Below are 14,886 nucleotides of genomic sequence, written 5' to 3' on the forward strand. Positions count from 1 at the left end.
AAGTTGCCGATGTCTTTCTTGTACTGCTGGTTATTAAACTGGACGTAGTCCAGATGTGGACTCATATGTCCTGAGTGGAGAGCAGTAATCTTTTCCCATTACCTGTTGGCTACACTCTTGCTTGTGCAGCCCGGTATGCAATTAGCCTTCATCTCCACAAGGGCCCACTGGTGACTTATGTTCAAGTTGTCTGTCAGGAACCCGAGGGCTTTTTCTGTAAAGCTACCTTCCAGTTAGTTTTTCCCAGCCTTTATTGATGCACGGGGTTATTCTGTTTGAAGCACAATAAATTTGTCTCTGATTATCTTTATAAAGGTCCTGTTAGCCCATGTCTTTGGCTTGTCAATATCCCTCTAAAGAGCAGGCATGCCCATCAGCATGTTGACTAGTTGTCCCAGTTGAATTTCACCTGTGAATGTGATATGATGGATGCTGTTCCATCACTCTGGTCATTGGTGAAGGCATTAAATAAACCAGCCCCCGCACTGATCAATACGGAATACTGCACATTACCAGCCTTGAGCTAGACTTCCAACTTGATAGCTCTTTTTGGTGTTCTCTACTTCTAGAGTTAAAACCACTGTCTGTAACAGGCAAACTGAAGGTCTTTTCTAATATGGTAGCTCCTGAATTGCCTTCGTGCTCTTCTTCTGCTTGGAAGCAGAACAGACAGGTGGTAAGATCACCTGTTATTCTGATGACTAGAGTGTGGTATTCAGAACAAATGTATCAGTGCTCAATTCATTCTGCTTCTTAGTGAGCTACAAGGCTTATTTTATTTTACTCATGGACGAACAAAGGCAGGAAGGTGCTAGGTTTTAACTGGGTTATAAAAATGTAGTTATAATTACAAGTAATTTTTTTAAATAGTAATTTTATTTCAAAAGAAACATAAGCATTAGTCATTAGAAAAAGAATATTTATGAATTCCTTGATTCTCAGGTGCAGACTAATTTCAATGAAAGAAATATTTTTTTTTAATTGAATCACAACTAATCTGATGAGATTAAGAAATTTTTAAGAGAGCATATTTGATCAGGACTTATTTTTAAAAGTTCTTCCAGAAATTGCAAATAAAATTGTTTTAATGTTAACTGCCCATGTTTTTAATAGAAGTTTCATTCTGGAGATGAAAAAATAAATTCTTCATGAAAATTTTTCAAAACAAAAATGTTCCCAAGGAAAGTTCATTTTTTTAACAGAGACATTTCTAGCAAGAACAAAAATAATACAATTATGAAGTAATATTTAAACTCAATTTAGTCTATGTAACATCTAGTTTGCTGACCTTAAAGTGACATGCCATTGTTAAGAGAATAAAAAAAACTACCAACTTAGTTCCGTATCTCACTAAAGATGCAGCAGAAGGACAAATTTCAGTACTGCCTTGATACAGGCAGTATCTTATATTAATACCAATATCGTTGCCATTAATGCAATCTTACATGAATAGCTAAGAATATGTTTTCTGTTAGCATTAAAGTAAGTTTGTTAGCACATATAATGAAAGATTTAGAGGTATTATTGTGTCAGATCCTCATGATGGTAACAGGCTTTGATGGAAATTCTACTACTTCATCCCAAATGTTCTGATCTTTCTGAGATAAACAGTACTCTCAAGTTTTAATTGGAAAAAATAAATGAATAGAAGGAATTGAAATAACTAAAGTAATGTAACCAGAAAAGGCTGTATGGAAAACCAGTTTTTTCTAGGTTGTATAACCCTGTGTTATTGAAAGATTACGTAGTTAACTTCATCATTAAATGCAGGTATACGCAACATATTCAGTAACTGCACATACTTTTCTACTTAGGCTTGTTTCTCTGCCAATGAACTTGTGAAGATATTTTTAAAAAATAGTTCTTCCTCCATTTCAAAGGACCACTTCAAGCAAATCAGTCCGGCTATCATTCAACAACTATTAACTTGTTCGTGTCACCTTCCTGACTCCAAGCAGACCAAGCTGCCACCAACAACTCTGGAAAGTAAGTTATGCTGTTATCAGTAAAGGATTGTGAAAATTCAGATAAAGGGATGCAGGGGCTTAATTTCTGGATATGTTTCATTCATTAATGAACTCCAACCAAAATATGATGACATTTATGCACTCTGTAATTTATGCACTCTATAATTTCATAACATACATGTCAGATAATAGTACTATATTGAGAAGTGAGAGGATTCAACTCTCTCAGTTTTATATTGGACAGAATTCTATTTCAATGTGTAAATTGTATATTAGACAGAATTTTATTTCAATGTGTAGGTTTTTAAGCTTTATTTTCTTCATTTCTTAGAGGTTGCTTGGTGCAGGCAGCAGGTGAGCTATGACAGGTCCTTATCAGTGGGTTGCTGGGCAATAATGGCCAATTTAATTAAATTTCCACCAGGTTTATACTGGAATTATTACATTGCTCTTACATATAACCTCAAGATTATATCAGCTGGCATTTTATACCATGATGTGACAAATGCTTGATATAGATAAGTTCTGTGTGGATGTTGCTGGTTTTTCATGTTGTGATATTGTACAGCAGAGAGGCTTTGGGCATACTACTGCAGGAAGAAAAACAACCAAAACACGAGTCATACAGACAGCAGGACTTGTATAGTAGAGCTGGAACAAGATTATTTCCAGTAGCAGTCGTAGCTCTCACATGCCATGGCTTCTAGGGATTTCTGCCCCATCTGTTCTGCTGATTCAGTTTCTCCTGTAACCATTCCCTAGTCCACTCTATAGAAAAAGATGTCTGAACCTAATCCAGCCTAAGGGCTTAATGTGTTTCCTGGTTTTGTTTTTACTTTAAACCTGCAGTATCTGGGAAGTTGTGACTAAAGTAGTTGTGCTGGTGTATTATGGGGGGCATTAATTTCTGCTGTGGGATAGAGGGGGCCAGGAATGAGCAGAAAGGAATAGGCATCTAAGCATAATCACCTGTACCTAGAGCAGTACTTTTAGGCTACTTTATCGTTTCTATGCTACAATTTACCCAGGTAATATACAAGGTTGAGTGAGACACAGTTGAGTGAAATTCTCCCAAGTCTAAGGCCAATCAATGACATTATAGTGATTTCATAAAGGTGAGAGATCTGTGTAGATGAGAAAAGATGAACTATTCAAACATGGAATGGAATTAATAAGCCCTTTCTGCATGACTTTATGTGTGACTTATGTGTGACCTAGTGACGTGAGCGTAGAGTCACTAATTTTATTTTCAGTTCTGTTTTACTGAGAGGCTGTGTTTTGGCCAGTCACCAAGGCCTGACCTTCCATAAGTATCTGCTACAGTCTTGTATTTGGATGTGTTGAGCACTTGCAGTGCTATTGAACTGTGAAACTCTAGATGACAAATTTAATGTTTTGGTATTAGTTCCTTTATCTGTTTCTCATCAGTGTTTTACCTCCATAGTAAGACTTCATACAGATTAATCAGGATTCATGTTGTGCAAAAGTCTGGAAATGTGAGTAGCATGCAACTGAAGAATTATAAGAGTAACCTTCAAAAATCCCAGTACCTTTGGAAAAAATAGATTGGTAGTAGTAACTAAAGGAGAGTACGTCCACAGGAAATTTGTAAACATAATTTGGACCAAATAGTTTATGCTTAGAACCCTAATTAGATGCCTACATTCATCTGAGGTTTTAGGCCTTGGTTTGTTTACTGAGTATGATTTGATTAATAATGTGGTGTGGACTGTAGAGACACACAGGTGTGGCATGGGATGACATAGAACAGCAAGCACAAATCTGCTAAGAGAGGAAACAAATACCAACCAGTATTCACTGTATGGCTCTGAGTGCCTCTAATCTGCACAGCCACAGTCTATTTAGCTCTTTAAGGTCTGACATTTAGATGCATTAGACTGTGTTACTTGTAAAGGCTGATAAAATGCATGGTTTTTAGGCTTCCAATTCTGTCATCTATATCACAAATGACTAGAAAAATCTATGTGGCACAGTGAATCACTTCTCTGTGTGCCTCTACAGAGAAAGCAAAACATATCCTCGAAACCACATACAAATACAAAATCAAATACAAAAACAAATACACAAATACAAATACTGCATGATTAAAAGTGCCCTTGGTTTTTTTCCTTCGTTTTTCCCTGCAGAATATGGTTACAGCACTGTTGCTGTTTTACTTATTACTATTGGATCTATGTTTGGTACAACCCTCATTTTATTTAACTCCTGTCAAGAAATCTACACACTCGTTTTACAGCTGTTTGTTGGTTTGGCTGTTGGTACCCTTTCTGGAGATGCATTGCTACACCTTATTCCTCAGGTAGGTAATACACACTTTTGTGTGTTTACAATGTTGACACATACACACATGCATGCACAAACATCCCACAGAAAAGTTTCACTTAAATCTGGCTTACGTACATCTGTTTAAAAATAAGGCATTCCGTGAAATCTGTGAATCAACTACCCAGCATTCCAATTACATTTACACTTTGTAGTTCAGAGAGAGATTCCAAGTAGTAAGAAAGAGAAGTCAACGAATTGTGAATACAGGGAAAATAAGGTTCCTATTTTCACAAAAAACTTTTCAGAAAACCAACAAGTCCTGTGCAAGACAGGTTCCTTTTAAACTCTTTCATGAGGCAGAATCTGTAATGCATTTTAGGAGAAATTGTTCAAAAGTTGTACAAAGCATTCACAGTCCCCTCCACATGTTGTTCCTGAGAACCATGGGCTACCAGCCTAATTCTGCTGCCTAGAACTGTAAGCAAATGGGTGCTATGATTTTTATCTAAATAATAAAATAAATTTTAAGGATAGTATAGTGTGGAAAGCAGAACCAAATTTTCTGTTGTGAATTCATCTGTTTTTGACTTAGTCTCCTCTGATATGACACAACTGTTATGAGTAGACTTCAACTGGTCGTTGAAACAGAGCTTCACACTTTCACTTGAGATTTTGGTCAAAATATTCTTCATACTCAATATATCATCTCTGGAAGCAGAACTGGGACAGTGGTTTAACGAAGGCAATTCTCAGTGTGTATCAGTCAAATGCATTTCTTTAAGAAACACCCTTTGAGTGTGAAAGTATTCTCCTTCAACAGTTTAAAGTGACATATCCAGTAGCCTTTAAAGTGCCCGCTTTCAGAGCAAAGGAGGGCTGCCGTGCTGTACCTTGGGGGAAAAATGGAAGCACACACACTAGCACAAAGATGTATGGATTATTTTCAACATGAAGCTTACACCTGAAGATGAAGCAATTAACTTTTTAGACATTAAAAATCAATATACTCAAGCCAAAATATACTAAATGTATATATATATAAAGGGCAATTTCATAAAACTGTCTCTAAAAATATTACTTTCAACATTGAGAGATCAAGTGTAGCAGAGACTCCTAACAATTAATTTCATCCACACAGTACTCAGCTGATTAGCTTGAAACAAAATTTACATGTAAAAGAGATAGCAAAAGAAAATGTTCAGACTAAATTGAATGCACATATTACGGATTACACTAGCAAATATTAAAACGTTGCCTTTTTTTCCTAATGGTTTTCTTTGTTTCTTTAACTTTTTTCTTTTTTTTTAGACTCTTGGTTTACATAAACATGAAGCACAAGAGGTAGAACATTTCTATGAAGGGAAAGAATATATCTGGAAACTTCTGGGAATAATTGGAGGAATTCATGGATTTTTTCTGATAGAAAAGTGTTTCTTTCTTTTGGTAACACCACGTGAACAGGTAAAGCTTTGTATAATTTATCCTTTAAAAAATCTCATTTATTTTGAGATTTTACAGTGCATAAAATGTTAAAATGATTGTGGAAAATAATTACAATTTATATGAGCTAAATGAAGCATTAAAATTGCTTTCCAAGGTGCTCCTACAAGATTGACCTTCAACTTCTGATTTGCTTTGCTCTATGGATGTTGCATGCTTTATGAATGTGTCTCATATATTTATAACTCAGGAAGGAAACAGTTAATTGTGTTCCATAAGGATACTTTGACTAGCACTGGCACAGGTGAAGAGTATGTATCCATAAGGATTAGCAGTGACAGTTGTTTACTCTAGGCTCTGTTTGAAAAAGGAGGAAGACACAGATGTAAGCACACAATGTTTTACAGAATGATATCTTGAAGTTTCCAAATTGTTTTTTGCCCCTTTCTTATGGATCCGAAAATCGAATATGTATGTTGTGGTCAGTAGAACCCCATCTTATATTAATAATATCTGCTTGTTCACGGCCATGGTTATAGTAATTCTATCACTCTATTTCAGTGTGGCTGGCACCTGAAAATATGATTATGCACAAGGAGATAATGTAACACAAAGTGTGATGGTTCATTAAGCTTCTCAGCATGGAAGGCTATCTTAAAGTCACTTAAGAAGGCTGAGCCTTTGCTATTTTCTGTTTTATAGACTGTTTAATGACTGGCCCAATTTAGATATGTAGCAATGAGTCCCTATTCCCACTATCTTTGAGTCAGTTGTAAGAATATTATGTGAGATTAGTAGAAAGAGAATATTTTAATTATGGTGATTTTTTATTGTTCAGTAACAAGCATTCCTTTTTGTTACTTATTTGGAGAGAAGGGCTTTATGATCATCCCATAAATTTTTAAACTTGTTCTACTGAAAGCTAGATTAAATCTAAAATTTAGGATTTACATCCATCTCAGCTTCAAATTTTAATCTTCTGTGTTAAAACACAAGAAGTTTTATCAAACCACTATATTTGTCACTGATTTATCTGATTCATTTTTCACGTGCGTGTGCTTTTTGATGGTTTGTTTTTTTGGCTTTTGTTTGTTTGTTTGTTTGTTTTTAATGAAATAAGCATTGGGAAATGTTTGTACCAACCAAAAATCTTTTTCAATAAGTTTTGTTTCGGAAAAAGTAATTCTTATAAATGCTACATTTTCACAAAAGGATGAGAAAGACTGCACCTGTGTTCATTTGGTTTCAGAACTAATTGCAAAGCATCTTCATTCAGCAGGGCCTTTCTTTAGTTAATGGGCACTGGGGACCTTCCCATGATCTTTCAGTGGAATCTGAATTAAATGAACATTCAGGCAGAGGCAAGTCTACTTCAACCATACAGTTGGTAGGTTACCAGTATGACATACTTCCCTAATTTTATATTCTTCTTCCTCTGTACCACAAAAAATGAGCCAAATTAATGTAATAAATCGGTATTATTTTCCAGTCTTCATTGATTCATCCTTTATTACATAATATGATTATCAGGAATCTCTAGATTTAGAAGTTTATAATGAGCTTTTACAGAGATTTTGAACACAGATTTTTACAATAACTTTTCTGTGTATATCAGATTGAGATAACAATGCACTTCCTGTACTACTTTTGTTGACAAAATTCTTGAAGATTTTCCTCCTCCCTTCTTTTTAAAAACATATCATGTGTAAGGGCAGACTCTCCCATGGGAAAAACTTCAGGATTTTCTACAGTGAGAGTTAAGTGCATAATTAGCGAACAGATGAAATCCTGGACTGTTCTTGGGCATTTTCCACAGATTTGAACAGTAACATAAAGAAGCTGGATACCTGGGAATAGTACTTACCTATAAGAAGTTACATAAATTTCTTTTGGTCTGTGGAGAGTATCCAGTCAGATATACCTTTGCAAACTAAATTGTCTTATACCTTTTAATCTGTTTTCTCTTCTCCCAACTAATCTCTTTAGCTTGTATGTACTACCTAGATACGTAGATTCCTGGTTATTTACATCAGGATCTCCAGAGGTCTTCTATAATGTGAACTCCATTTTGCTAAAGCAGTTGTGATGGGTAAGAGCCTCATGAGCCACTGCTAATCTCTCAAACACAGCTGGGCAACTCTCAAGTGAAGGCAGAGCAAACAGATGAGTGAAGAATGTTTACTAATTTATGAAGCACGTCATAGCTTCCTTTTCATGATAATGAATGACCTCCTCATTCCTCTCAGATGCAAGATCCCCCTGAAGTCACGTATAGTTCACATGAACTAGCCTGGCTTAGCTAGTTTGTACAAGAGCAGCCAGTTTTTCAGAATCATGTGAGTAATAGTAAGACAAACACTGGTCGACTAAGAAAAGCTTATAAATCCTTCAGGTCAGTGATTAGTCTTGCAGTTTTGACTCAGAGTTCAAAGAAGTGGCATGTGAATAAATATATAACAGAAGTGAAACAATTACTGGAATTCATATGACTGGCTGTAATTATGGAAATTAAGGACTTTTATTTTCCGTTTAAAATGTAGAATTTAAAAACCAAATCCTCTCACTTCCTTCCTCATGTCTCTACAGCAACATATCCCGCATCACAACTAAGGTAATACCAGCCAAGGAACATATCCTGTTTTGCAGCCAGAAGACATCTCTGCTATAATTTTTGGAGTGATGGCTGCAAACCCTGACAAAGGGTTTGACTGCTGTTGACTCTTCACTGGCTGCCATAATAGCTTTAATAGGATTTTTTTTGGGGAAACAACAACAACAAAAAAAAAGATAGTGAATATAAATCCAGTTTTTCTAGTTTCAAACAGACAAGTTTTTTGGCTTATCTCACCCTCCCACAAATTCCTAGTAATTTCTCTATTCAGAAAACAAAGCCCCAGGGAAGTAGGAGGAGGGAGAGATGCCTCATGTTCTCCATTCTCTCCCCACAGTTGCAGTTTCTGTTAATTAAACATTGGGACTGATGCATCAAATTAACTCTCTAGGATAAGAATAAAGATACTCTTCCTTTCTTCACTTGAAATAAGGGTAAATTTCACTCATCACAGCGGAATATACTCAGGTGCTGCTGTGGCCAGTCAGTGTTTCCTGATGTCAGGACAAAGCCCTAACCAAAGGCCAAGAGGCAAGGCCCTGAAGAAAGAAGCTCTATATTTTGAAAAGGTGTGAAACCTACCTATGATCATCTTTTTTAGTCTTGTGCTTTCACAGAGTAACTGTGAAGAATATGAACTCCAAAGAGACGCTGGTGACTACACATTTGTTCTTGGAAATTCTATAGGTACCCAATCCAGGAGAAAGCTACAATCGTCCGGTCATGACAAGAGCAAAAGATAGAATTTGAATTATAATTACCTTTTTAGCCCTGCATTTGGCTCAGATTTTTGTGTATTCAAGCAGAAACATTATTTTGTTGGGTTAGAACAGTGGTTTGAACATCTTTCGTCCTACCTGAATTAGACTGTAACCTTTTCTGGGCAAGGAAGATTTCTTTTTTACATGTTTCTGCAGTACCAATCACACTGCCAGTGTTTAATAAACCATTCAAATGATATCTGTGCAAATAACGGCATCTATTTTTAGTACAAAAAGCTTGAACTTATTTGAAATTTTCCTGTATTTATAGCAGCAGTTGGAAGAGCCCCTTAACACTGATGCATTATCTTTGCTTTTAACTAGAGAAGCCCAGAAGATTGTGAGTCTGCTGAAGTTCCTCCAGAGAGTAAGGCGATCAGCAAAAAAAGTTAGTATCAATAAAAAGACTAGACAAGCAACAGTAAAAGCCTTCAGACCTAAGATGGTATTGAAAGTGTGAAGCTGGTTTAGCACTGTGTTTGTTGTGTGCTGCATCACCACATCTGATGGTGCTTGGCTACATAATTTAGTCACTGCTTGAAGACCTTTTCAGCTGCCAACCCAGTAATTGTGAAGTTCATTAATCTTAAACTGTCCATGCTTTAGTGTTTGTATACTCACTATTGCAAACCGTATTTTAAAGCCTTTGCTTAAAGGGAAATACTCAAAATTTCATACAAACCAGATTTTTATAATTGTAAACATTGCTTCAGCTTTTATTTCTGAAGATAGCGAAACAATTGTTTTGTTGGCTTACTACACTGGTATAATTCTGCTTCCTTCTTCTCTTATCTGGTAAAGCAACAGCCTCTTTAAATCAGTAATAATATATTACATGTATGGAATTATGGGCTCATGATGGCTTTCAGTTTTATGATAATTTCTTTTCTCCAGAGTGCTTCAAAGTTATCTTATCCTCTCTGTTTTGTTGCTGCTTAGTCCAAAAAGTTGGAAAATAGAGCACAAACCAAGCTCTGCCTTTGATTGTACTTGTGTGACCTCGGTGAATTTAGTAGGGTTGCAATCATTCAATTAAGGGAATAACATTTTAATTGAAATCAGTTTATTTACTATAATTGACTCCCCTTAGTTTTGTGATCTCAGATCTCAGGTCATCAGTTTGTTTTATTTAACAATGTCATTATCTTCTTCTATTTTCTTAAATATTGTTCTTTGTTGTTGTGGACTTCATTTCTGAGGCATTTGAAATCTGGATATCCATGTCTTCAGTTTCACCTCTCCAGCAGTACACCATCTGCTGCCAGTTTCAGTGTGACTATCTAGTCCATTTCTAGATGTTTCCACTCTGTTCAATCATCACTATCCATGAACAAACGAAGTTCTAGGGATCTCGATGTTATTTATTCCAAATAACTAAGTTGAGTGTATAACTAAATTTGGGATAGTTTCTCACTTACATTCCTTTTTTGGTTCAATTTTTTCCTCATAGATCAGTTTTACCTCTATATTAGAAATCAGTAAGTGAAACCACAGTAGGGAAGGCGGTTGTTTTGTTTCAGAGTTTTTTGTTTGTTTGTTTGGGTTTTTTTGAGAATGCATACTTTTAAAAGCTTGTGTTGTTACAGTTCTTATGAATAGCTAAATGCATAAACATACCTGGGTACCTTAATACTGAGCTAAACTTTAAGGTGTTATTTTTTGTTTGTTGTTTTGGTTTTTTCCCAAACAAAATGGAATCTGCCTCTCTAAGACAGAAGCCTGGCATTTCCAGAAACGCCAGGCTTCACTGTAAATGCATGTCAAGGAGGACAGCGAGAGGAGTCAGTCACCTCACATAGCCAGTGAATAACACAGAAAGCTAGAAGCTGAGGGAAGAAAAAGATGTCTCACTGGTCCTCTCCTCATTTGTCCACAGTTGTTCTATCACTATCTGAAAAGATCAAACAGTAGCATTTTATATTTGGTATAGTCAGTGAGACTTTACATTAACTAGAAATATTTTTGCTGTATGAGTAATGGAAACATTGGAATAAAGATCTATTTATGGATAAATGTTTGCTTTAAACTCTTATTCAAAGCTTAAAAAGCATAATCTATGGTGGGAGTCCTGCACCCAATAGCTTCATGAAAATTCGAGAATTTGCTATGAGTTCTGATCCCCTATTTAAGCACAGAAAATTATCAAAAATAAATGTAGGATTGTTTAAGAAGAAGAGGCTTTGTGGAAATAAGGTAATAAGTTAATAGCTAGTAGTTCCTATTGCAGCAATATAATGAAGTGAGATAATTGCTAGTAACGAAGTTGCTTTAAAATAGGCTAAAGGTAAATGGAAATAAATTTTCAGATTTGTTTATATATGCATCTTCTTAACTTTCAGTCAAGTAAATTCACAGAACTTATATTTGCAATTGCTCCATAATGTTAACCTGATTCCTATGTTATATTACAGCCAATACACTGGAGTGTGCTCTAGTAACCATGGTACATCTTCTGTAACAATCAGATACTTGAATAAGCCAGTGCTCATTAAAAATCACGATCTTACTGTAATGCAGCAATTTATTATTTCTACATAACTCAAGCTCTGCACTATTGATCATAAAGTGCCCATAATGTTTAGAAAGAACTGTACAAACTGGGGACATCCACGTCTGGCTCTGTAAACTGGCAGGAAAATTGAACAAGCCTGCCAATTTCTGAACCCGCAGAGCTCCCAGGCAACTAGGGAGGATTTTCTGAATACAGCTGTTAGGCTTTTATGTGCTGTGTGTTTTTTTATAACAGTCTGAAGACCTCAGTTCTAGCCAGTTTCTGTAAGAAAAACATCTCCCCCATCTCTATAAAATGGTCAGATCTCAAAAAACATTACTGAAGTGAAACCTTGTAATAACTGTATTCAGACAGTTTTGTGCAGCTCCACATTAGCTCCTTAGACTGTTATACTATGTCTGTGTGGGGCCATCAAAAGTCAGGAAAATACATTATGTTTAGAGTCCAAATCATGACCCTGCTTCTTCAGGCATAAAAGCAACCCTTTGCAAAGTGTTCTGTCTATGCTGTGTAGAGGGAAGCTGGATGAGTTTCCTGAAAGGCATGTGAGGTCCTGCTTGGAAGACTGTGGATAAAATGGGTGGAACAAAGTATAGGATAGGGGAGCCAATTTTATATTGTTAAGCCTGTACGTTAAGCCCAAATATGGAGTCTCACTGCTACTTGTAGTGAGAGATAAAATACCTCCCTGTGAATCCATTCAGCACCCTACATGGCTGTCTGAGTTACGAGTTGGGAGGAAAGACGGTTCCTAAATCTCCAGCTTCATTTCAGTACTGGTCTTGCTAGTAGCACCTTTCCACTCATGTCAGATGCCTGATCATGAACATCCGATATACTGTTCCACACTAAAGCAAGGTCACAGAACGGCGTGGGAAAGAAAAGCAGCCATCTGCATCCATGAGTGATGCTGCAGACAGGAGTACAATGAGCATAATGGGCATTAATTGATTGGAACAGAAGTTGGAAATGAGCATGCTGTGGTGCTGGACTAATAGTGATACTTGGAGGCCCGTTGCCTTTCATTTCTGTTTTTCACTGTAATACAGTCTCATAAAAAACAGACCCTGAAAATATTACCTAGTAGCAGCATGCTTTACATGTTAAAATGATCAGCTGCGTGAGACCAAACATTCATCTTCACTGTAGCTGTGCAATTCTGTGAGCAACAGTAGAAAAACTCCCATCTTTAAAGGAAGAAAATAACATCTAGGAAAACGTGTGTGAATTTCAACAATTGAAGAAACACTTAGGATACATGACTGAAATCAAACCTAATTCTAATTTTTTGTCTAATGGTTTACCTAGTAAAAATAAGGAAGACACTTCCTGGTATTTCTGTTTCTGACTTCTACAACCTACTTTTTTGTTTCAAATGTATTGAAGGAAGTGTAATAAAAAGGACAAAATAGATAAACACTCTTGTCCTCTGATTATTGTGATTTTCAATAATGTTATATGTGAAGTCACGGAAAAAGTAAACCATTTGTACCATAGGGAAAGTTATGAGATCTCTTTGTGTTAAAACTTTGGGGCTTTTTTGTTGTCGGTTTGTGTGTTTGTTTTTTCCTAGGTAAGAAAATTAGCTTGTTAGCAATAATGGTCCTGGTGGGTGACAGTCTTCACAATTTTGCTGATGGCTTAGTAATAGGAGCAGCATTCTCATCCTCCACAGAAACAGGTGTGACAACAACTATTGCTATTTTATGCCATGAAATTCCTCATGAAATGGGTAAGAAATATATATGTGTCTTTTTCCTTATTGGCCTTGTATTTCCAGCTTTTCCGAATAATTTTTCCTGTATGTTGTTGTTAGTGGGAAATCTTGCTTATAGCATTATCAAATATAACATCAATGCATGAGATGGATATGTAAAGATGTTATGTTCTTCTCTTTCCCTTCACAAAAAGGAGAGGAAGCTTCTGTCCTCATTATTGGATATCATCCCATCTCACCTTCTCCAAATGTAAATGCCATCAGGACAGAGTGGCCCTTTATTCTCATGTGTACAGAAACAAAAAATAGTAAGCTTTGAGCAAGAGCCACCTATGCCTGACACAATGGGCTATCCAAAAGTCTTAATATGCAGCAGAGCCATTTAACAACATATTCCTCATGCTGCCCTCATTACTGCTGCTAATCAAGAATAACAAGATAATAAAAGAAGATACATGACTCATTTTACTAGCAGACAGGACAGGAAGACAGTTCTATTGAACATAGTCCTCAGTTATCTCCTTGTGGTAAATCTTTCAGTGTGGAAGAAGTTGCTCTACACATTGTGTTGGTGAACATACATAGGCTGACAAATATGAGATGAGAACTGTGGATTCTCATTTCAGTTCTTAAATGACTGGAGATTTCATGTACTCTCTATGTAGTAAACTTCCCCAAACAATAAGGCAGGATGGAGAATTGCTGTAAAATGGGTAACTCTTGTTTGCATAGCAAAGAAATTATCAAAGTACTGAACAGCTAACTCCAAAGACAGACCTTCTTAATTCTGGGGCAGCAGTGTCTCAGTGTCAAAGTGGCATTTCTACACTCACGGAGAAGAATTTTCAAAGTCTTTAAGTGTGGACATGTTATGACATTGTTTAGTTTAGAAGAAAAATCTGTCATGGGATTCTGATGTGCAATTTACCAAAGTTAATTAGGTCTAAAATCCGTGGGATTAAACTCAAACTGGAATCAGACTGGCATAGGTTTTTCTGACTTGCAGCACCTGTAAAACAGTCAAAGACCGTGCTGCAAATGTACTCACATGATTTGAATTGGCAAGTTCCCAACCAAGAAAGATTTAGAAACTCTGGGAAAGCATGTGAATTCACTTTTGTGTGTATCCAAGTTGGAAATGTCACAGAACATCAAGAACTAACAAAAAAACACTCCTGTATACTGTATGCTATCTTTAGGAACAGCTAAACAAACACAAGTCAATATGGTTGGTTTATGTTTTGGGGGTTTTTTTTCTTGGTTTGGTTGGTTTGGTTGGTTTGGTTTTGGTTTAGTTTTTTGGGGAGTTGTTTTGATTTTGGTTGTTTGTTTGGTTTTAGGTGGGTTTTATGGGTTTGGTTTTTTTTTTTGGCCTTGTTTTGGTTTTTGGTTGGTTGGTTGGTTTTGGTTTGTTTGGTTTGGTTTCTTTTTCCCCACACAGGATGAGTTTATAACTAATTCTACAGAAATCTAAGGGTGGTCCTCCATCATTCACTATCTTTGTGCATATCTTAATTATTTTCCTTCATGTTTTATTGCCAAGAGTCTTACAATTACATTTATCAGCTAAATAATACATTTTCTGTCTTTTT

General features: G+C 36.2%; 1 protein-coding gene across 8 annotated transcripts in view; it reads left to right on the forward strand.

The window, feature by feature from the left end:
• SLC39A12 (solute carrier family 39 member 12) overlaps positions 1-14,886 on the forward strand; it is a 34,436-nt gene that overhangs the window by 13,918 nt on the left and 5,632 nt on the right. For 3 of the 8 annotated variants that reach the window (XM_071805195.1, XM_071805200.1, XM_071805199.1), the window contains exons 6-11: positions 1,815-1,986; positions 4,115-4,287; positions 5,562-5,714; positions 6,970-7,080; positions 9,390-9,453; positions 13,151-13,309. In XM_071805195.1, the coding sequence (XP_071661296.1) occupies positions 1,815-1,986; positions 4,115-4,287; positions 5,562-5,714; positions 6,970-7,080; positions 9,390-9,453; positions 13,151-13,309 (832 nt within the window). The remainder of the gene's footprint in view (positions 1-1,814; positions 1,987-4,114; positions 4,288-5,561; positions 5,715-6,969; positions 7,081-9,389; positions 9,454-13,150; positions 13,310-14,886) is intronic. The other 5 variants (XM_071805197.1, XM_065831621.2, XM_071805198.1 and 2 more) reach the window with 5 other exon arrangements.

The sequence above is a fragment of the Patagioenas fasciata genome, chromosome 2, assembly GCF_037038585.1.
Source record: "Patagioenas fasciata isolate bPatFas1 chromosome 2, bPatFas1.hap1, whole genome shotgun sequence".
NCBI classification, from domain to species: Eukaryota; Metazoa; Chordata; class Aves; order Columbiformes; family Columbidae; genus Patagioenas; species Patagioenas fasciata.